General features: G+C 37.0%; 1 protein-coding gene across 5 annotated transcripts in view; it reads right to left on the bottom strand.

Annotated features, from left to right (window-relative positions):
- The window catches only part of VPS13D (vacuolar protein sorting 13 homolog D), a 209,533-nt gene that overhangs the window by 180,614 nt on the left and 4,788 nt on the right, over positions 1-24,131 (bottom strand). For all 5 annotated transcript variants that reach the window (XM_019511864.1, XM_019511868.1, XM_019511865.1 and 2 more), the window contains exons 3-19: positions 20,490-20,567; positions 19,994-20,184; positions 17,272-17,352; positions 15,874-15,990; positions 15,465-15,569; positions 13,023-13,193; positions 11,422-11,522; positions 10,702-10,870; positions 9,932-10,024; positions 8,965-9,169; positions 8,157-8,336; positions 7,292-7,422; positions 6,440-6,512; positions 5,715-5,885; positions 4,546-4,676; positions 3,780-3,912; positions 255-2,474 (exon numbers count right to left, since the gene is read on the bottom strand). In XM_019511864.1, the coding sequence (XP_019367409.1) occupies positions 255-2,474; positions 3,780-3,912; positions 4,546-4,676; positions 5,715-5,885; positions 6,440-6,512; positions 7,292-7,422; positions 8,157-8,336; positions 8,965-9,169; positions 9,932-10,024; positions 10,702-10,870; positions 11,422-11,522; positions 13,023-13,193; positions 15,465-15,569; positions 15,874-15,990; positions 17,272-17,352; positions 19,994-20,184; positions 20,490-20,567 (4,350 nt within the window). The remainder of the gene's footprint in view (positions 1-254; positions 2,475-3,779; positions 3,913-4,545; positions 4,677-5,714; positions 5,886-6,439; positions 6,513-7,291; positions 7,423-8,156; positions 8,337-8,964; positions 9,170-9,931; positions 10,025-10,701; positions 10,871-11,421; positions 11,523-13,022; positions 13,194-15,464; positions 15,570-15,873; positions 15,991-17,271; positions 17,353-19,993; positions 20,185-20,489; positions 20,568-24,131) is intronic.

Below are 24,131 nucleotides of genomic sequence, written 5' to 3'. Positions count from 1 at the left end.
AGTACAACTGAGATATAAATAAAATCGGTCCACTGTCCACTAAGGTTGCCTACAGACATTTAAAAAAAAAAAGTTTAAAGAGCTGTTTTTTGTTTGGTTGGTTTTCTTAATATCTGTAAGCAGCCATAGTAACTAAGTTCACCAGTACCACATTTCATGAGGGAACCCCCTTTTAAATAAGCAGTTATCCAACACACACACTTTAATATTTTCCTAGTCAAAATAAAGGCAATAGAGCCCTTTCATTTACTTACCATGTCCTTTGTGTAAAGACTCAAAAAAATCATGACGAGTAAAATGGGATTCTTCCTGACTGCCAATGCTGCCAGGACCAGAAGAAGGGTGCAGGCCATGCGTTATCTCACACGTAGCTTCTTTCTTATTCATAAACTGACTGCTATTTAAAGAATACAGTTTAATGTCTTTAATTTCAACTTGCAACCTGTCATTTGTAGATTCATCTTCTCCAGGTACAAAATTCTGAATAGATATTTGTCCTAAGTGTCCTACAAGGAGTTCAGGGCTACCTGGTTTGCGAGGTATTGATACAATGGGCGACTCTATGTTTATATTTAAAATAAGTTTGATAGTATCAGTTTTGAGAGAGGATGATCCAAATTCATCTCCTTCACTGTCTTCCAAATTGACGTGTTCTCTTGACCGTGGGATTGTGTCGAACAAAGAGACCATTTCACTATACTCGGCAGTTTTAGTCGCCAAGACAGTGGTCACTTTTGTGGCTGCACTCTTCAGCATGCTGCGGAAATTCTCTTCCAACTCATCCATAGACAGAGTTAGTTCTTTCAAAAATTTGGCTGAGTGGTTGTAATGTAACGAAGCCATTTTGAGGTTAAGGGAGCATTCTTCTTTCGACTGTTCTGTGAAAGTGAAACTTAAAGCATCTGGGAGGCTCCTACCATCAAGCCCAAGAAATACAGATTCAAAGTAGCCAATGTCACTGATAAGATTTTCATACCTTATTGTATTCCCTATGCTAACAACATACTGGTTCTTCATGGTATCTTGTGTCAGATCCATCAGGTGCAAGCAGCCAAGAGAGCCATTTACATCTAACCTGCTACACATAGATACATTCACTTTGGTGCCACCAATACTTGCCGTTGCAATTTTTCTGCCATATTTTTCACCATTTGTCATCCTGACTGTCCTAAGGAGAAGTATATTTAGCCAGTGGATGTCCACTGTTACTTCTGTATTCTGTACATAAGTAGATTGATACGTTTCCTGCTCCCTGAAAGTTTTTTCTAAGTCAGTCATTAAAGGCTGGGGACTAGAATCTTCCTTCTCCTTTGGAAAAGATTTCTGGAGAAACCCAATAAGTTCAACAATAGTCTCTGGGTTAAGGATGATGTCCAGGTTGTTTACCTGCACAGACATTACTTGAAGTGTGCTGTCTAAATTCATGGATGGGCATTCCGCACTCACAAACTGGTATTCCAGTTTAATCAAAGATTCCTGATTTTCTGAGTTATTAGCAGATGAAATATTTGAGGCTGCAGCACATTTTTCTGTCAAAGTAGCCATATCAATTGGATGGGCCTCATATGGTCCACAAGTGGGAGACTGTGCTCTGCTATCTCGAAGGCTTCCTGTTGGTACATCAAAACTAAGATTCTTGTGAGAAGCCATTAAAAGATCAAAATCAGAGCCATAAGTCTGCATAGTGTCAACAAGTAGCAAACCATGGACAGTTAGAGATACTTCTGCATCATAAGGCCTCTTCACAAAATGGGCATTAGTGCCAAAAACCTTGAGTACAGAGATGTAGCGCCCATTACTTTCTACACCAAGCTGCATGCAGTTAACTTTAAATTCAGCTAGAAGAAGTTGCGATTCTACAAGAACCTCCCTAGTATGCTGTTCCAGAGTCACAACACTCTGGGTTAAATTCATTACAGAATCATGCAAGCTTCCACCATGGTCTACTTCTGTAAAAATCTTGTCTTTGCCTAAATGCAAAATGTCTGTAGATTTATTTTCAGATGTACTCAACCTTGTAAAACAGTTCTTCAGAGCTGATATTTTATCCTCATTGATGTGTATCTTCAAGTCTGGTAAATTCCCAGAAAGGACAGCTCCTGGATATTTTGGATCAGATGTGTATATTAACCTGCGTTCCAACTGCAAATGAACATTAAATTTTTCAACCACATGAGTTGGACCCACATCACTATCCTGAACATGCTTCCAGTTGTCTTTCACTTGTCCAACCATGATCTGAAGATCCATAAATGATAGTGTATATCTCTCATACATTTTTTTACTCATTAAATGTGCCTGTAATTGCTCTTCACTAATTTCTACTCCAGTATATTCAGATGTTTTGATTCCACTGTCTGCGCTGTCTTTACGTGGTGGAGTACTGGGAGGAGTTGCAAGAGGTGTTTTATATTCATCATCACTCAGCTCATTAGCCTCTGATGAGAAACCATCTCCACCCGTCTTAGAGTCATCTGTGGATGAAGAAGGGACTTATCATCATACTATGTCCTTTACTTTCAGACTCTTCTAAAACATTACCTTTATTTAAAATCATAATTTATAAACAAGATGAAAGAAACTGCCCAGTACAGAAATGATACAGTAGCAGTCTTTTACTATTAATAAAATTTCAATAAAGCAATAGAAGTAATGACATTTATTGCATATGAAGTAATATACTGAAAAGCCTACCAATTAAAAGAGATGTGCTTGTGTTAACTGTACACCATCACCAAACGTGCTTAGAGGAAAAAAAAATGTTCATGTTTCTACATGGTATATTTAAAAGAATTTTGGTCCTAATCCAAAGCTCTTTGCTATAAAGTCAAATAATAATAAATCAGTTTTGATGCCCTCCTATGCAGTTATTTTACATCTAGTCAAAGTTACTTCTCTCTTATTGACAATGAAGTCCTAATTCTGCAATTTCTACCTTTGGGTATGGAAGAGGGGAATTAAAAATAAAAGCAGCCAATTAAAAGATAAAATTCGTCTTTAAGCATGACTAGGAGGCCCAATGGATGCTTCTCCAACAGTATACTCAGAGTTTGCTCAGCTCTGCCTATGAATTTCTAAGGATAAAAAGGGTGAAATCCTAGCCATACGAAAGCCCATGGCAAAATTCCTGTTGACTTAGGGGATGGACAAATTCAGACTGCAGAGTTTAGCAGGCTCCTACAGTTTAAAACTTGGTTTATCTAAAGGTTACAGCTGCACTATTTTTAGAAAATGGGTACCAAATAGAGAAAACTAACTTTTAAATATAAACTGTTTTTCAACTACAGTGTAAGTGAATTTGATTTAAATAAAAGTTTCCTTTTCAGATTGTATACACTTCTTCTGGCACAGCTGAAAAGGTGTGCCATAAAAAGAATGATCTTTTGATGGAAAATAAAATTAGTATTTTCTTCTGTTTTCACCAGTTTAGCCCTAAGCATATTAGCCTACGCAGGACTTCATACTTTAGACACTATCAACAAACGTGTGCTTCCTCTGACAGCTGTCCCAGAAAAGTCCTAAAATCTCCATGACAAAATATTCCTAAACAAAGTAGATTTGCCAGACACATATTATATATATAAAATGGAAATTATAATGGATCCTGCAGAGTTAAAACCATTCTTTAAAAAAAAAAAAAGACACTTTTTTCCTCCAAGTCACAATAAATGTGTTTGTAATAAAACTGTTTGCATCGAGGCAAAGACAAAAATGCTACACTAGGAAAAACAAGTTTTCACATAATCCATACACAGAGGATTTTTAGTTCCAAACTATACCTTGGGAATTGGTAAGTAATATTCTTCCTAGATCCACTACAACTAAGACTGGATCCACAAATTTAAAATCATCAGGGAAGATGACTTGCGGAGCAGAAATATCAAGGCACACTGACCAACATTTGCTGTTTTCCTGGAAGTAGAACAGAAAGGGGAATGTCACATCAGGATTATTTTTCTTCCAGTCACAAAATGAATTCAAAACCCAGTTCTTTCAGAGCCATTCATTTAAGGGTGTACCCCCCTGCCCCCCACCCAAATAGCAAACCTTTGTCAATTCTAGGTTACCTTGGTAAACATATACACTTGACACTGTTTTACCAAGAACTATTGGGGCACAAACATTTTTCTTGAAAAGAAAAAATGTATGAAAATTTGTCTCGCTTGTTAAAATACTTATTTATGAAAGCAAGGGATTAACACTGACATACATTGTTGATATGAGTACTATGAGCTCATGCTTCAAGTTCAAGAAAGAACAACTGTAAGAGCAAAGAGAGTAACAGTAACTCAGACAGCAAACTTTAAACTAATTCATAAAGTACCCTGAAAAATTAAAATTTCACTTTCGTAGACTATTCTGTCGTTCATCAGGACTAACATTTTTTGTGCTACAGAACTGGATTTATTCACTGCAAGAACAATGCAAAATAATTGGGAACTTTATTCTCTCTGTGTCCACTTGCAGAGCTTAAATTACAAGGCAAAGAGACTAAAATATAAGGCAAAGAAACGAGATTCATTGTATTTCTGGGAAAAAACTTACAATGAATTCCCCCACTAACAAACGGTCAATAGTTTGTCTAATTTCAGCTTTTGTCTGCATTTTCAGTTTGTTGTATTGTCTTCTAGCAGCTTCAGCCACTCTCGCCTCTAGTTCAGACTGATATCCAAAACCTGTATGAAAGTTAAAAAAAAAAAAATATATGACTAGGTGTAATTTTGTTCACTACTGCTGAAAAAGCAGAGAGAATATCTATGTTGATTTATAAAATATTAACAACACTTGGAAATCTTAAGATATGGAAAGTTTTAACTGTTTATGTAGTAAAATAAAAGCCAGGAAACAATGATACAATAGATATCCAATTACTGCATCTATCACTGGAGTGACTCACTTCAACAAACAGAACTAAATATTAGAAGTACTGTGAATAAGTTGCCAGAAACAGCTTCTAAAGTCAACAAAGCATTTTCTAAAGCCTTTTCCGTTCATTGTCTGTCATGCTTCTTTCAACTTTAATTTCCAGAGGAAATTCTGACTAAATGTTCTTAACAACTCATGGGAGGTAGCAAAAGGCAGCCAAAAAGTCTTTTTGTTGTTTAGCAATACCATTTAAGGGATATTGTGATTTTGTGAAAGGAAGGGAAAATTAATTTTTATATTATGCCTCACTGGTATTTGAGCCTATCAAGACACTACTGAAAATGCCAGACTCAAGCCAAAAAAAAAAAAAAGGCATAGCATTAGGAAACCCCAAATGATTCTTATTCTCACCTTTCCTCCTCTCAAACATCCAGCAATAAGGGTGTAATAGCAGCTTACACACAGTGACACACTTGGGTCCCAAACCACCAGGGCAAACAAGGATTTGCAGATAATGGAAGCAATGTGTTCATTTCACAGTGACACATTATTTCAAACAGCTTTAAGAGGGACAGACTTTTTCTGATCAATCCAGAAATGGCACCGATAGACCCAAGAAAAGGGACACAATCTTGTAATAACACGGCTTCTATCAGCACAGCAAATTAAAAAGTGGAGTGGGGAAATGTCCTGAAAGCATGGTCTTTCTTACTTTAGAAATCAAAGAGAACCCACACAATATCCTCCTCTTGCTGTTTTGCAGTGCTTTAAGTAAGAGGGAATGAGGTGGGGGAAGGAATCAAACTTGGAAAAATAAATAACGTATGAAAAAAACAAAAAAGGTTAACCTGAGGTATGAACCCTTCCCTTGTAGAAGAAATCAGCTACTTTCTTAATGGCTTGTGGATTGTAAATAATATTTAGAGGTCTGGTACTGACTTCCAGGCGTCTCTCAAAATTGCTGCGGGCTGGGTTTCTCTCATACAGCATCTCAAACACTGGAGCATCTGGATCTGCAGTTTAAGATAACACAAAAATCAAAAATGAATTTTCTCCAAATGAGAAATAAGAACAGTTTATATGTACTACTGTATTGACATCCGAACCTCTATCCAAAATACAAATTAGAAATGACAATTTAGTTTAAAATACAATGGATATGACCAACTGGCACAACAAAAAGAATTTAATCCCATACGCAACTAACTTTTCAAAACTGAATGCATCAAGTGAGGTTCCTAAATCAAGCAAAGATTACAATTCAAAAGGTGTCGAGTAACTGCAAATCCTGCTGTCTTCAATTAGGGATATGTTGACTCAATACTTAATCAAAATTAGAAAACATATTTAGGTATAATCTGCTCTATCTGCATGGACCTAAGCATGATTTAGATCCCACACTGACTTTGTACCAGTATGAAGCATTTTGCAAGGTAAAAGTTTAAATGTATAGATTTAACAGAATCATTTTAAGTGCCCGGTTTTGATATTTTTAATTGATATTAGCTAACATGCATTTGGAATAACACAGTCTGTTTGTGCATTCGTAACAGTTTAAAACTGAAAACATTACCAGTGTTCTGATTGGTCATTTCTGAAGACAAAGTCTGGAGACCAACGGATGAGAAGCAACCAACCTCTTTTTGCTAATTAGGGGGAAAAAAAGATCATTACTCTGAATATAAAAATAAGTCATGTAATGTACATATACAATTATCTTATGCTTTTTCTTCGATACCTTTGAAACTGCCTCGATAATGCAATGATTCATAATAATCTCAAATTATTATGCTATGCACTTCTTACAGTCAACAATGGTAAAAAAGGAATAAGATAACATGGAAAAACTATTCTTTTACTGAAGCTAAAAACATAATAAAAACTGCAAACAAAAATCACGTTTCTGCAAATAAAGGAATATTACACTTAGTATGCAAGATGCCATTAAGGCTAAAGGAAAATGGAGAAGGGGCTTCAATGCTTTAGCAAAAATATTGAAGGAAAATGCTCCTGGATCTTAAGTTTGTAGCCTAGAACTAGAGGCAATTGAAAGAAGACCTCCAGAAAGACCCATATTTTTTGTTCTAAGAGGAAACAAAAGAAGAAAAGAAACTCTCCAACTCATTAAGTGACAGCAATGACAGCTCCAAAGTTAAACGTAGGCTAATAATTAGCACCTAAGTAATAATACCTAGAATATCGGCCTTTGAAGTTAAAAATAAGCACACGTAAGTAGTGCAGTGCTTTGTAAGCAATCTTCAGAGAGATCATGGTGGTGACTGAGTTAACAGAGTTTTTCCTATGCTTACAATGCAAATTAAGAGCAGCCCCATTTTTTCTACTGCTGTTCCAGCACAGCTATGTTTTTATTTAAATATTCTCTCCAAAGTGATAACAATAAGTATATCTGCATTCTTTTACATACAGGATTAGGGAACACAAGAAGAGGAAATATGGTCCCTTCTGTTGCTAAATCTCGCAGGAAAAGGCCACCAAGTTGAATTTTGAGAAGGGAAGAATTTCTGCGGGGAAGGGATTCAGCTAAGATCTTTACACCTGGAAAATAAAAGACATAAATAGCTGTACTGTATTCTAGAGAGAATAAAAGGTCAAAATATACTTAAAGCAAACAGATACCAGTATCATGTAAGGAAGGTAAGAAACCATCCACTAGCTATAAGATTGGTCAGTTATGTTTCAGTGACCATGTATTAAATTATGCTTCTCACTACTGACAGTTTCTCCAAACTCAGAAGTTACAACTCTTATACTACTGAAGGCAATATTTGTGCAAAGAACATGATTAGGAGGGTCTGTACATACTTATTTATACAATAAAGATGAAAAGCAGAATTCTGGTGCAGCTCTCTACAAATGTATTATCTACACTAAGAATTATGCACCCCTCTAAGTAGAAAAATTTAAATGAAAGCTCAATAAATCTCTATCCTACTCCCATTCTGAACTGTCCGTTTTTAACTGGATAGGCATCTGGCTGGGGTCATCTGACCCCAGCACTCTTTCCTGCCTAGGAAGGGGGTCGGACTTGTTCTGTTGAGGTCCCTTCCGACACTAGCATCTATGAACCTATGAACTGCAAAATAAGAAACATTCGCAAGGTATAAATTCATATGAACTTAAAGAAAGTGACAGCTAAATATATATTCTCAATATGATATTTTGATATTGCCATATTACTAACTCAAAGTGATGCATGACTACAGCACTTATACAGCAGACAAAGTTCCTGTCCTTTTAAGAGATAATGAATAGAAGTTCAAATATGATACCTGAAAACTCCAGCTGCATGAAAGCACTTTCATTTGAATCCAGGGTCCTTTTTTCCCTGTGTAGCAAGGTGACTGTGCCACCCTGCAACTGGAGATTTAGTTTAGCAAAAACATGATCTCTCTTTGTAAATGTATTCATGCTGGAGGCATCTGCAGCAGGATCAAAAAATTCATCAGCACCTAGTTAAAAAAACAGAGAAAAAACAAATGTTTAATAGGCTAGCTACATGAGATCTAAAGGAAAACAGACTTCTTGGAAAATTAAGGGAAAAGATGAACCAGCTACTGAAATAAATAAACAGTTAGGCAACAGATACAATTTCTTTCCTAACCAAAACTGCAAAATACAGCATGGCTCTTGGTAAACGATGTTCAGGTTACGGCAATGCAACCCGTGACTTCAGAAAGACTGCTGTTGAACTTATGAATAGTTCTAGACCTTAACTGAGGTTCTACCAGACTGAAACGCCAAGGCTGTTGCACACAAAATACGTTACGTGCTACATTAGACCTTCTGGATGTGTACTTCTCCTACTCCTGTAGGTGTCATTAGTAACAACTAAAATAGTACAAATTACCTAAAATTCTTTTCATTAGGCTGTTTTAGAAATGACCAATGTAATCAAGTAATAGCATAGATATGCAATGCTTAGATTTTAGCAGGAAACAAAGATAAATGAAGTTTTGAAATATTTTATCCTGGCATTTAAAAAAAAAACTATGTAAATATCTCCCTTTAATTATTTGAAATTTGAAATACCATTTTAGCTTATTAAGGTAACATTTTGGAGATGAAATACTTCCATACTCAGTATATCTTCTGGATTCCACTGCTCTTGTGTTTCAGGCAGCAACCTCTGAAAAGGTTCACCTTCATACGTTTGCTGAGTTTCCCCATACCAGCCTCCCCATCCAGGAAACCAAGACTGAAGATATTGCAACATCCCACTGCTACTACTGTGTTGTATGGTCGGAGTAACTCCAGGAGAATCAGACAAAGGCTCCTTAACGCTCTGTTTCAAATCAACACACAAAGACATGTATTAGCATAAACAGCTGAAAGACTTCTTAGAGGCCTAAAAATCTACTTATAATAATTCTCTTTAATTTATTTACTGAATATTCTGAAGCACAACTCCCATATAATAATCCTTTCAATGGTTAATGAACTGCTGATGGTGTCTCAATGGGCTGTACAATCTTTGTCTAACCCTTCCAAACATATTATTACCACAGTCCTCTATTGTAAGACTATAGTATAAAGGTAGGTATAACTACTGCTAGACTTCTAACAATTCCTTGCCAAGTTGCTAGCGTTTCTAAGAAAGACTTAACTATTTGTCATGTACCCTAACTAGACCTCTATCAGTAAACAATTACTTTAACAATAGAGTAAATGCTCAGGTTTGAAGACAGCAGCCTACATTTATAAGAGACTGGATTTGGCATTATAAATTCCAGGATAATTCCATTGTAGGTTTTAGTCTTATCTCTCCCCTTTTCAATGTTAAAGGAAAAGGAGCTTTTCTTTTAATGGTGCTAATATCAGTGTTCATTATTAGTATTAGAGACAGCTGGGAAACAGGTTTTGCTGCTCAATAATTTGATAATAGGATTCAGTTTATTATGGCTAAGGTTATTATGGTAATCACACTCTTCATCCTGAATTTACCACACAGCAATATACCTTTTAATGGCTGAAATACAATGCTTTTCAATGCATTTGGCACATTTTAGTTATAAAAATATTAGCAAGTAAACAGCAAGTGGCTTACTTCAGCTAGTTCATGGAATTTGTCAAAAACAACTTCATGTAAAACCTTTAGCTCCTCATATGTCTGCTCTTCTTCAATGCGATGCATTTCTGCCTGCAAAAACAAATATATACTTATACAGAAGAAGTTATTTGTTCTTTATGCTTCTCAAAAATACATACACTTAAAGGGAAAATATTTGCCACCGGCTTCCAATGGGCTTGTAAGCTCTTAACTCATTAGGGTACTTTTAAAATACCCTAGGCCACAAAAAAATGTAATAGGAATCGAACTTAATTTGTCCAGATGATATACAGCTAAGCAAATATATATATATTATGCTACGGGCATGCCAGCACCAGAAGTAGAAGGGAAATAGTTTAAGTAATTGGATGAGAAAGGATGAACCATACTGTCTTTGAACGGATTTTATTCCTAAAAGACAAAACCATCTCTGGCATCTTATTCCAACTTTTGCGTGAGAAGCATGGACTTAAAACACCGCCTGTACCAGAGCACATATTGTGGTAGAGAAACAAAAGGTATACGAACAAAGATTTTACAGCCTCAGGCAGGGGGCTGGACTAGAGCCCTACTTCTCTATAGCTATCCCTTACAAAGCAATGTGCCACCACATGACAGCCTACTTAGTAAGTCAGAAACAACCTTACAGTTCAAGCTATATACGTTAACACAAGAACAAAAAACAAGGCACATTTGTTTCATTTCATGTAGATGCAAGAGTCATACCAAGATGTTATCTAGACTGAAATATTTGCAGCTTTCAGTACCTGTTCTGCAGGAGACAGCAGGTCTCCTCTCAACTTGCTGTAATACATGTCAGTGTAAGACGCAGCATCCTGGGCCCGGCGTAATGCAAACTCCCATGTAGAACGTTGCCTCTGTTCTCTGATCTCTGAAAGATTAGCGTTCAAAGCAAAGATCCACCACTCTCGGCAGCTAGAACGTTTCAAACAAACAGATCTCCAATTAACAACGGATTCATTTGGAGAACAATCAAGAAACATTTAGGTGAGCAAACAGAGTACAACTGGTTAGAAAATGTTTCAGAAAAAAACTGAGTATGAATGATACATCAGTAACAAGTCTTACTATTACACTAAGCAGCTCCTCAAACCTTTGGTATAGAAGCCCCAATTCCTTCCACAAAGAAAGACTCAAACTCGCCCCCGTAGAAAGAAAAAAGGAAAAGGAATTCCCATCTAATTTTCTTTGGCTCTTAAAAATTGTGACAGGAATGGCTTTGAGCTTTGGATCCATGCAATTTATTTTAGCTATATGCCTAAATTATATACATGGAAATAATTTACCTAATGAACTATAGAAAATAAAAATAATGTGAAAATTGATATTCCTAAACCCTGGGCACCACGCAATTACTACTTACTACCTTTGAGGCTTTTACCTTAATTTTAATCAATATACAGCTTTTATTTTATCTTAGGCACAAAGCACATCCTTAACAAAATATAAGCAGTATTCATACTTACTTTCCAGTTACTGGAACTTTTGGTCTCCATTTCCTGAACTTAAGCTGTCGCTCCTTTCGATCCAGTTCCTTTAGGAAGCCCATGATTTGTTGGTACTGCATCTTTTATTAAAACAGCATGTGGATGAATTAGGGAGTGCTAATGTAGCCTGTAAGAAATGCAAAACTCTAGAACTCTTGGTTCAGAGATGATAGATACCACCTTTTATTAGACCAACTAAGAATAAAAGGTATCAGCTCTGAACCAAGAGTTCTGGAGTTTTGTATTTCTTTTTGTCTCAGACCAACACGGCTACCAAATACATCCCGGAATGTAGTCTGTATACATGGGACTAATGTATTCTGAGGGAAAATAACCTACTGTAGTGTTATTTTATCTGCAATGGTAAGTGGTCATATTCTTTATACAAGAAAAAGCAGCATCCATCATAATCACAAGGAATCATACAATACTAAAAGAAAAAAACAAAAACAAAAAACACTGTTGTATCAAGTATTTTATATGTCAAAAATATTGTTTGCAAGTTTCCGATTTACACATTTAGTTTGTAAAATTTCTTCTTTCCAGCTCAGAAAAACAACGTAACATTGAAATAGGACCTACGATAATGTCTAAGGTTGTGCAATACCTCTGATCCAATTGTATGTGTACAACAAGATGAGATTTTGTATGGATAGAAGAAACTACATGGACTACAATTTACTAAATAAACTGAAAAGATGAATCCTAAAAGAAAATTAATGTTTTAAAAGTAAGTACTTATTACTCAGACTAATAATTTTACATACATTTAAAAATTAATCTCTTTAAATTATAGGCTTTGTTGCATGTTACTTGCCACATAGCAGCAGCATTATTTATAACAAGTATTGTAGAAAAGAAATCTGCTATTTTAAACGTGCGAGTGATTTAGAAACTACACAATTACTGGAATAAGAGTTACTGTTGTGCTATTGCTCTGTGCAACTGCTCTGAAAAGAAGTTGGTAACTTGGCACTCATTACTTATAGGATTCAAGTCCTTGTAGTTTAGTGACAAAAATAAATTTATGCTAATGTTCAGGCCTGTCAATTGTAGAGAGGACGATAATGGGGAAAAGCTAGATTCTATTGTTTATCAAACCCTGACAAAAAAAATACCAATTTCTGTTTTCAGTTAAACCTCCAAGACAATAGGGCTGTGCCGATTTAACTGAAAGTAACAGAAATTGTCATTACTAGTGAGGTACGAAGCAGGGGAAGAGGGGACACAGAGTGCAGCCTGACTTTTGGGTAGTGTCAGGAGACCCAAGTTTCATTCTCAAGTCTACCACTGACCTGCTGCGTTACTCAAGCAAGGTGCTTCATTTCCCTGCACTTCTGTCTTCCCACATAAATTCTTCCTGGCTTGTCTGATTAGCCTTTGGGGCTAATCACATCAGTTGGATAGCATCTAAACTAACTACTAAGATTCCTGTTTCAGGTGAGGCTTCTTGCCACTATGTCATAGCAAATAATAGAGTTCAAAAAGTTCACCAAGACTCAGCTTAATGTACCATGGGCCCGCTGAAAATAAACAGTGTCCAAAGCATCGTCTGTAGAAGTGACTCTATCGCATTTTACCTGTGAAAGTTTCAATGGTATAGTCTCAAACTGGATGTCGCATTCCAGCCGAGGAGTCTGCCGTGATCGTAAAGGCTCCTTAGAACAATTTCTCTTAAGAAGAGCAGAAGTACACACAGGCTCCATAATGTAATTGTGATTCCGGCTCTCCATACTGTTATCCATTGCTTCCTGCGAGTTACAAGCAAGCTGTGTCAGAAATATGCTTTACACTCATTTCCCTGAAACATCTATATAAAACGCATTCACGATTTACATAAACACTTTGGTCTGCACATAAAAAGGATTAAAAAAATTGTAATGATTTTTTAAGTCTAACTGTTCTAAAACAGGCTTTTTCATTAAAACTTTCTTATAACACGGGTATCTTGTTTATATATTTGGGGAAATTATTACCATATTTACTTGCATATCACAAAAAAAAAAAATCAGCCTCCCAAAATAGGGGTGCAAGTCTTCAGTAGGGAAACTGATTTTCTGCCCACATAGAAGCAACCCACTTTGACACCTAACTGTAGCTGCAGTGGCATTCGCATGCAGGCTACCAAGGGAGTCAGGTGATTTAATAGCCAACTCTTCACTCCAGAAGTGTTAATGAAGTCTCTCGTTTTTAATGGTCTGGATGTTCCGCTAATCAAGCCAACCTTTCTTCTGGCATATTTGGTGTCTTTTAGATACTCATCTCTACTAAAAACAGTCCACAAGGCCGTGAAATAAAAGTGTAGGTTCCCCACCCATGGAAACCAGTCTTCCACTGCAGCTAGGGCTTCAACTTTTGGTTAAGCAGGAAAAGGCAGATGAGTGAGCTGAAGATTAGGCTCTGGCCCTCCTCTACAGAGGCATAACTCTAAAAAAAAAAAAAGGCTTTTCTTCTTCATTCTGCCTTCCCAAAGAGCAAGATGCGTGTCTTATTTAGGGGAGTGGGGTATGTGATTCCATAGTGCATACTGTTTTATAAAGATAACACTTTGCATTTGTACAGCATATTCTGGGGGTCTCAAAGCACTTTACAAACAACAGACTATGAACCCTCACCACTCTTATAAAACAAAAAAATATTATCTCCACTTTTTTGGCAAAATATTCTGATGCACAAAAAATGTTAAATTATTCACTACGGGTTCTGTAAGTTAGGGCACAGCACGTAGGATAAAAGAGTACTTTGTGTAAATAAAACACAACACACAGTTCCCGACCCCTGGAACCTCTAATTTAAAACCCCTCTCCTGCAATCAGATCCACCCAAGCAGACCCTTAACCCTGGGTGTACTCTTCCTGAATTCATGTTGTGCCTAGTTCCCTGTGATCACAGTCCTGAGGAAGAATGTGTTGCATTTAAGAGCCTGTCTCACTTTATCCTAACTATACAACTGGTCCAATAAAAGATATCACTCCAAGAAATCTTTGCCTTACAATTTCTGGACCATCGCAGCTACATCATCATTCCTAGGCCACTGAATTCAGCGCAACTCTACATGGACATAAAAACCCATAAGTTCCTGGTTGGTTACAGTGTCATACTCTTCTGCTCAGGGTCAGACTAATTGCCACATTTAGGACCAGGAACCAATTTTATCCAAGAGAAAGATCAGCATGGACTGTGAGGTTTTTTGCCTCTGAAATACAGGGCAGTCCTCCTATTTGGATCTCTTGAGCATATTTTAACTAAATATCTGTAGTTGCAAAGATCGGACATCAAAGGCATGCTCAGTCCCCCGTTTTACTGTGGCAGGTTAGCGTGTTCTTGGTGTTCTGGGGCACTGTGCCTGGTACTTATGTGAGAGAGTTTTTTGTACAGCTCTAAGATTAGGTTAGACAAACGCTTGTATAGGATGGTTTAGATTGGAGTAATGACCCTGCCTTGAGTAGGAAGCTCGATTAGATGACCTCCTGAGGTCCCTTTCAGCCTTATTTTTCTACGATTCAATTCTGCAAGTGTAAAAAGCTAGATGAAGGCTTACATTACATTTAGAATACACTGAGAGATCATAGTACAGGTGGAGCAAAGCCATCACTAAACAGAAAAGGAGGATTGCTCCTAGTAGACAGCAACCCGATGACAGCCTGTCATTACAGTGGGTTGGACTTGTATGTTTCAACTTTTTTGCATACCTTCCATTTAATATTTATAGGATACATTTTATAAACTCTAAGTTTATCGGGTCACTGGAAGGCCTCAGAAGAAGCAAATTTTAAGGAAGGCCTCCAAAAAAGAAAAGTAAGAGAGACAATGCCAAGTGGTGTTTAATATAATCTTTATAGGTGCTATACAAACCTTTGCCTTTCAAGATATATCCACAAGTTTGTTGCTTCAGATATTGCTCAACTTCAAAACATACTACAAAATTCATTCTACGTTATAATATGAACCAATGGCAGAACATGAAAACCTCAAACTTTTCCCTTTCATTATCAAGCAATCTTTAAAATATTCTGCTATACCTGTAGATCAACAGGAGGCAGATCACCCAATAAAGCGCAATCAGTATCCCAATAAATACTGAAGTCAGCAACATCCAACTGCTTTTTTCGCATCAACTTCTCTACCTTAGGTAAAAATAAACAAACACGTACATACATACATAATGATGCAAACAGAATAATGATATTTAAACATAATTTAATTTATTCAGAAACCACTAATAAATACTCAGTATGTAATACGCAGCTGTGTTTGACATTATCCTGATAACTCTAATTATTTCCAACTACAAGAACATTTTATTATAACACAATATTTACAATAAGCTTTTTTATAGTAGCATATATTAAAATGTAAAGAACATAAAAAAGACATTTTAGCTAACAAGGAATTCTGTTTAAACAAATGTTAACACTGGCCTATACTCACTGGCTCATTAATAGCATTTTGCATCGATACATTTTTGATGCATATTCCAAACGCAAATGGTTGAGAAGGATTTGTGACACCATCTTCAAATCTTAAATGAACATCCTGAATTTTTAACTGGAGAGAGAAAAAAAAAAGTTGCAGCGAGCAAACAGACTGTATGAAAATGTAATACAACATCTAAATTTTTGTCATCACCTTACTTAGGTCTGGGAAGTCCCAGTTCTTCCAAAGATCTATGATATTTGCTTCTGCAGAATGAAGATGATAACCTTCAAGATAAAGTCAGCTGTGGCCATATCATTTGCATTTAGAGGAAATCACAATACAAATTCAGCAACTTGTTAATTAGTACACAGACCAGGGGTGCATAACATCCAGGACATTCTCAGTGTTCTGCCATAATTCTTTATTAAATCACTTTATTAGACAAAAAAAGGATTTAAAAAGCAAAACAGCAAGCCCCTAGTACAGCAATTTGCTAATCTGTGCATGTACCCACATGTGTGATCCACTTTTCTACTTGCAGAGAAGCTGAGGGATTGTATTAAAACACAGTGGATCCCACCTTCTACTGAAAGCTTTACCTCAAAAGTGGTCCTCAAAGCTTCAGCTGTGCACCCTCAACAAACTACTACAGGGAGGATTGCTATATTTTTAACCCAGGTATTTAATAATGTAGATGTACTTTGAGATTCTATTTAGTAAACATCGTGCAGCTGAATGCATGCATGTTTAGCTTTAATCGTGGCTTTAAAATAGAGAAGCAAAGGAGCCCGAGTTCTAGAATTTTGATTGAGTCTGCAACTAAACAGCAGAGGTTTTTACAAGGGCAAATACTGCTAGACGAAGAATAATAATGTTGTCAGTTGTACAATCTTGCAAGCAGTATCAACTTTCATGCACTAGAAATAAGCAGACCTATGTAAGGCTCAAGGTGACCACACTGGTAGCATCTCAGATGTGTGCTTCCATTTTTCTTCTTTACATAGCATTAATGGCATGCTCTCACACAGATTTAAGGACAGCAATTTAATATTTCTAAGCATTTAAAATTGGAAGTTTTACTAAACTTGAAGGCATGGCAATACTAAACTGAGAAGAACCACACAGCTAGATAACATTTATGCAGCCACGCTATCCATGAATTCCTATAAAAAGAAAGGGAATGAACTGCTACTTCCCCACAGCCAGAAAAAAAGTGAACAAAATGAATAGAGGTTGGTTCGAATTTAGAGCAGAGAGGATTCTAGCTCCAGAAGAGGTCTTTTTCTTCCATGCATCCACTTCTGTTTTACAGATAGTTAAGCCTCCAGAAAGCAAACATGAAGCATGTTATATATAAATTGAATATATTTTGTACATTATGAAGAAAGATTCAGAGTCCATGAGACTTACTTCTATATTTTCTACAATCCTCGCAACTACTGATGCAGTAACTGAATACCAGTAAGATTCTCCTTTCTGCTGTCGTTCCTTCTGAAAGAGAGAGGGAAGAACGAAATTTATTGAACAAGTAATCTATTCTATTCAAATATAAGGTCTGGCAAGAAGAATAAATTCTAACATGTACGTGACCAGGGACAAACACCTAAGCAGTGATGTGAAAATATCAGCTGGACTCTACAGTAGAAAAGTATTGCTATTTTAAGGCTATTGTTTGTTAAACAGGGACTTGCTTGTAGAAGCAGTAACTTAGATTGCAACATAGAATTCTAAGCGTTAACTTATTTTCACCACCAAGACATTTATTTTGAAGAGCCAAGTTAAGCAAACCCCATATAGTTTACTTTATGGTTACTGATGCACTACACCAGGGGTTGTCTACCAGGGGTACGTGTACTCCTGGGGGTACTTTGAACAGTCCCAGGAGGTATATGGGGGCAGGCGGGGACAGAGTGCTGCCACCCCGTGCTGCTGCCAAACAGGAGCAGGGCCAGGCTGGGGCAAGAGCAGGGCTGCACAGATGCTGTGCTGCCACCGCTTCACCACAACCCCACCCTGTGTCCAATTGCTCACCACCACCCTTCCCTGCCCCCCAGGGGTACACTTATTAAAAAGGAGGCCGCCAGAGGTGCACTTATTAAAAAAGGTTGAAAACCCATGCACTACACAATGGTGTTCAACCTTTTGGTGTGGCAGGATGGATGAATGGCGTGTGACCCTCCATTTAATATAATGGATCATCAGGCCCCACACTGCCTCCAACCAGCTTCTGTGTACCCAGACTGGTCTCCATGTGCTGATCACTACAATATCCAGTCCAGGGGGTTCACATGGCTTCAGAAATTTGGCAGCAGCAGAACAGCAACTGTTACCACTGCTCCCCCACCACCAAATTTTTGGACCCCAGCAGGCTGGGTGAGACAGGTCCATGGGCCAAATCTGGTCCCTGGGTCAGGGCTTGAGCATCCCTGCATTAGCATGATGTTTCTATGGCAGACACTGCTGTGGGATGTTTACTTCTAGATTAAAGTTAATTTTATTTTAAATAGAAGGGTTGCAGAAGATTTAAAAACTGTTATAGTCAACATTGGGTAAATATATAATTTTTAAAAATAAAACATCATTTGGGTATAAGTTACAAAAAAAATGTAAATGGCCAAAAATGGAGGATTTCTGAATGCTCTGACAAAATTAAATTAGTAATTAGTTAATTTTATAAACCTGTATATTAAAACAAAGATATGACTTGTTTTACCTAATACTGTATAATGATAGAAAGAGATCAATGCTTTGTTTTAAATGGCATATTTTAAAGGTATCTATTGGTCATACTATTTGTAAAGTAACAAGGTTAGAAAACTCAAATTATGAATATTATGAATATTAATGATAACATGCTAGCCTGGCTACAAAGAAGTGGTTTAGAAAATACTACTGAAAGTTAGCTACCGTTTATCTCAATATTTGGGGGCAAAAAAGCAATTTTGTTCATCCATTTAGACTTTGATCCTCTGAAACATGCCCACATACCCTTTTTCCATATTACTGAAAAGACAGGATTTTAATAGAAATGTAAAAAAAAAAAAATCCAATCATTAAGAGTTAACTTGAACTATTTTATACCAAAATGACTGCCAAAAAAGTTTATTCGACACCTAAAAGTAAATTATCAAAGATCTGTCATAAAAGCATCACTCTTCACTATATATTCTTAGATATTACTGCAAGGAACTCACAACAACACACATACTAGGGTCAAATGCCTATAGACTACTAATACTATATAACACCACAAACAAAATGACAACCTGGCCCATCAAGTAACTTGCAAGTAGTTTCATTTCTAATCACACACATTCCCACCAAATAGAAACAGAAATTAGTGGAACAAGAGATCTGGAAGTCTCTAACTGGGCATACATTGCTTCCCACTCTCTTCAAAACCACAGCTGCTGTGAATGAGAAACTGGACAGCAATCAGTTCCTCCAATAGATTAATCTTATAATTAAGACTCCGATCCAAATACTAGTAGTTAAGGTTTCAAAACACACTCATTGAACAACAGTCAGTATTTCCCAGAGGATGGAAGGAATCAATATTTGAAGGCAAAGGCCCCTGAAGGTATGCTGGAACATCATACAGGTTACTTTGTACTGGAAATCCCAAAGTATGGATTATTATGGCAAAGTCTTTGTCTAAAAGAGAGGACAGGTTGTTAATATTTTGGCCAGGAAAAGAAAAAAGAGGTGGTATAACCTATATTGTACAGCTCATAGTAAAAATTATTTCACACCCAAGCTACCAAAGCCATGAGGCATCCCCTGGCAAACCACATAAATCATTAAGCAAGATTCTCTGGGTATTTTCCCTACCCCATCACAAAGTACTCCATCATCAAATCTGGATTGAACTTAAACCACTATCTTAAAATCAATTCAAAAGCATTAATCAGGTGGCAGTACAGTGGTATAATTACATTGCTGTGATTTGAAACAGAGAATATCACCAGCCTACTAAAAAAGTGACAATGTTGCATCTCATCAGCAATATAACAAGAACTTGGTTTCCTGCATATTTGACCAAGGAGAGACTAAAATTTGTTACAAAATGTAAATATGACCTTTCTAACACTACCAGATCCTTTAGTTTTAAGAGGAATCCTACATGACTCACTTTCCATTTTTCTTCAAGTGAAAGAAGAAGAGCTTTCTTGCGTTCCCTTTCTAGCAATTTCTCCCTTTCTTCATCAAAATCTTCTTGCTTTTCTGGTGCACCAATTAGGTGGAGCTTCGATATAGATATCACCCATGGATCCACGTGTGGGCGATAAAAAGGGATTTGCAGTGTTATTTTGCCAATGAAACCTAGAATCACCAAGATGAGATGCTGTTAATGTCCCACACAAGCACATTATGCTCTACATAAAGAAAAATGACCTAATGGCATGTTGAAAGAAGTAATTACCAGAAACTTAGATCACATCATTTGTTCAAGCTTCTAGCACTTAAATGCAAACTTTTCTTTCATGGCCAGCTTAAACCTATAACTTATTACCAAGGGATATCTAGAAATGCTACCATATGCACTGCTTCATATTTAACTGGGAAACTAGCAAAAAAGAACAGAATAATTCCATCTGGTAACATTTGTCTATTGTACACATACATACCTGCCTTTACCTCAAATGGTAATTCTAGTTCCTTCAAGGCATCTTTCTTTAATGGTAAGTTTTCCAGTTCAACAGCACCTGGAGTAGGATGAAAAACCAATGTCTGCTGAAGAAGACTACATTAAAGAATGCTGAGCTGAGAATGAAGAACGTAAGAGCAATCATAATTCTTCTTCTCTTTAAAACAGATAAAAATAAATGAAGGGGATAAAATTCTATTTCAGGAGCAAAGCAAGTATTTGTAAGAAGCTGAAGTCAGAGTTCCCCAATTAATAGTAAACCATGTAAAAAGAACATTTTTTTTCTTCTTTCCATAATAGTTAAAACATTCTCTCTCTGGAAATTATGAAGCATTTTAAGCAAGGATGTAATTTTTCCAGAGTGAGGCTAGGAAGAAAACTTTGATATTTGTAGTGTAGAAAAAATATTGTTGTTCTAAATTATCCCAATAAAAGATCAGGAGGCACAGTAAACAAATGAATAGCTATTGATTTAGTTGTTTGTAAAGATGCCCAGATTTATGAGCATGATATAAATTAAAAGGGACTCAACAGAAAAGGAGACTTTATTAACACACAGTGAATAGTAATAGTTTAAATGGCAGCACCCTCCTCCATAGTTCTATAGAAGGCTATCATTTAACATTTTATGAAAAGTGCAATAGTGCATATACATATCAATTCATATTTTTAATGCATACCTTTGCATGTTTTCTCTCTTGGAGGGAGATTACAATTAAAGCTTTTCTCCATCCTAGCACAGAATTATCATTCTAAGAAATCTTGCTTCTCTTTAAGTACCTATATTTAATCTGGTCTCACACATACAAGAACACTGGGTTCTATCAAAGTGATGTTTCTGACCCCAAAAAAGAAGAATATATCAATCCTAACAATCCAATCTACACAAAAACAGAATGAAATGGAGGAAGCAAAGAACAGGGCAAGAACAGAGGAAAGGGGAAGAATTAAAGATGCAGCAGAAGATAGAAGAGGAAAAAGGAGGAAAAAAAATAGCACAGGAAAGATTCACTGTGGAAGAAGATGTGTATGGCCCTAATCCTTACAACTGTTAAGTAAGTTCATTTTGGTTTCAATGGACTTTTGCCTGAACAACCAAATACCAGATTGAGCTCCTGATAAGAAACCTGGGCACATAATAAACAATGTGAAGCCAACCACACAACTTTCATTGATGAAGTGCTGAAGAATTTGACCTTTGATTTTGTGGTGTGTGGGAGTAGAAACAGAGAAAGATCTCTCCCCAGCACATGAAAATGGAAATATTTTAGGGAACTCGGTAAAAAACCTAGCAGTCAATTTCATGAAATTTACAGTTTCCAGTCTCTGGTGGGTAATAAACCCTTGATAAATCAAGTATGTTGAAGACTTTGCGTAACTATATTTTTATTGCTTCAGCAATAGTGCAAGTTATTTGGCCATAATACCCAAGGCTGTACTCGGGATGAGGACTACATTGTGCTATGCACAGTACAAACACACAAAAGGACACTGTAAGCTGTTCAGGCAAGGACAATTTCTTTTATACTTGATTTCTCCTTACCCACTTGTCCTATCCCTACAGATACTAAGTGTACCGCTCAAGACTGAGCCAGGCAAGACACAGAAAAAGCCTATTTATGCTAACCCTTATTAATATTCTATCCAGAATTTAATTCTATCTAGGATTAGTTCTTTAGGTAATCAGAGCCAAAACTGGTTTCCTCAAGTGGAAATAAGCTCCTTCCATAACACATGAAGACCATGAGTTAATTCAATAACTAAGGGTGTGCCTGTGCTGAAGTTTCCAACATAATATAGATACCCCTGGCAAGCTTGATTTCGAGAAGCAGTCTAGAATTTAGCATAGACTCTTGTACCTTCTCAAAAGGATAAATTAGCTTGCACTGAACCTGTGCTGCTGCAGCTAGGCTGCTTCCAGTATTTGAGCTGGTTCAGGCATCTCTACATATACTCTTAAGGCGTTTACCTTTCATAAATTACGGCCCCACCCCTCCACAAGTGAGTCAGGGAAAATTAAAGAACCCATTCTCACCTGTTGCATATATTTCTAAAAGGAGAGAAAGGAAATTATACCCATGTGCTTTCAATGCAATTATACACATACGTCAGTAAAAACTATGGGCAATTAAGATGCTCTCTATGTTCTACCCAAGCTCCTCTAGTAATCTCTTCCCTTATTCAATCTATGTCTTCTTTAAAAACTACCTCCGTATGCTTGAAACAGTTCTCCAATCATTTACCAAGCATCACTCCTCACCAACAAAGTTCTTCTGAAACCCTCTAGCTGGATTTCAGAGTGATCTCTCTAGCTGGAGTACATGCCATTGTCTATTGCACTCATTTCCAAATAAGTTCATAAATAACTGATCTGCAATGAAGATTTATCAATCAATATATAGTCTGTTACATACTAAGAAACACACTGAGCATCTTGGAAATGCACTGCTTTCAAGAATCGCTTACAATTGCTATTTAATATTTAAAGGAACAACTTCATGAAAAAACAGTATTTCATCAGAAAATGTCATACCTGCTACTGTTTCAAGCAACTCCCATGAATACTATAATAAACATTAAAAAGAGTATTTTTCTTTCTATTGTTTTCAATGTTTTAAACTTGTGCAATTGAGAGTTCAATATACTTAGTCGGTGTCACTATTTGTCCACGGTGCATACCTTCATAAGGCTTAAAAGAGATTCCTTACTAGGAATAGGAGCAAAAAAGTGGAAATTGAACAGAGAAGGCAGGAGAAAAAAAGCATGTGCAAAGAAAATGGCACACTTGAGCGGATTTAAGTTGTTGGCCTTGGGTGTGCCCCGAAACCTTTCTAAACATTAACAGTGAAGCTTAAAAAAAAAACCCAAACACCCCTACAGACTTTTTTGTTGCAGACCTCAAAAAATTAATAAACCATAAAGAGTGTAGTATCAGAAAAAAAAATTATTAACATTTTAGAAAATGAAGCGGGTATTGTGCCCTTACAGAACCTCAGTGGGAAAACACTAGAATGTATTATTTTTGTTAACACAGTATTTTTATGCTAATTTCTTATTATAGTTTAAGAGCAGAGACATAAGTGCCAAACAGTAAGACGAGCATAAAATAGGTCCAATATTTCTATTCCAGTCTTTGATTAATACAAACTCATTCAAATAATACAATTCCCAAAATGTTAGAGGTGCACCAATATATCAGTCGATATCGGATCAGCACTGGTAAAAGGAAAACTGACATTATCGGCAATCAGCTTTTTTTGGCCAGTGTAGCTGATAATGTCACCGATGAACACTGCGTGCATGGCAGCCACAGCATGGACGCAGCCAGGAATGCAGCCCGGAAACTTGGAGAGCAGTGTCCAGCTGGTATGTCTGTGGGGGGCAAGGGGAGGGAAGGGGCGTGGGGGAGGCAGGTCAAGGCAACCATGGTGAGGGAGGGAGTGGGGCTGTGGCAGGGACAACCGGGGAGGGGCATGGGACAAAGCCACAGGCATCTCGTCTAGGGAGGTGCCTCCCTACCTTTGCACGCACCCCCAAGGGAGGCGTGGTGGGCATGTGTACCCCAGATTTGTGCGTGCAGTGAGGGTGGGCTGCCTACTGCAGGCTCAGGGCCAGGGGCTGC

This window comes from Gavialis gangeticus, unplaced genomic scaffold, assembly GCF_001723915.1.
Source record: "Gavialis gangeticus isolate Ggan-Ray unplaced genomic scaffold, GavGan_comp1, whole genome shotgun sequence".
In the NCBI taxonomy this organism is placed as follows: domain Eukaryota; kingdom Metazoa; phylum Chordata; order Crocodylia; family Gavialidae; genus Gavialis; species Gavialis gangeticus.
Note: the sequence above shows the minus strand (reverse complement) of the source record. Positions and strands in the feature narration are given on the sequence as shown.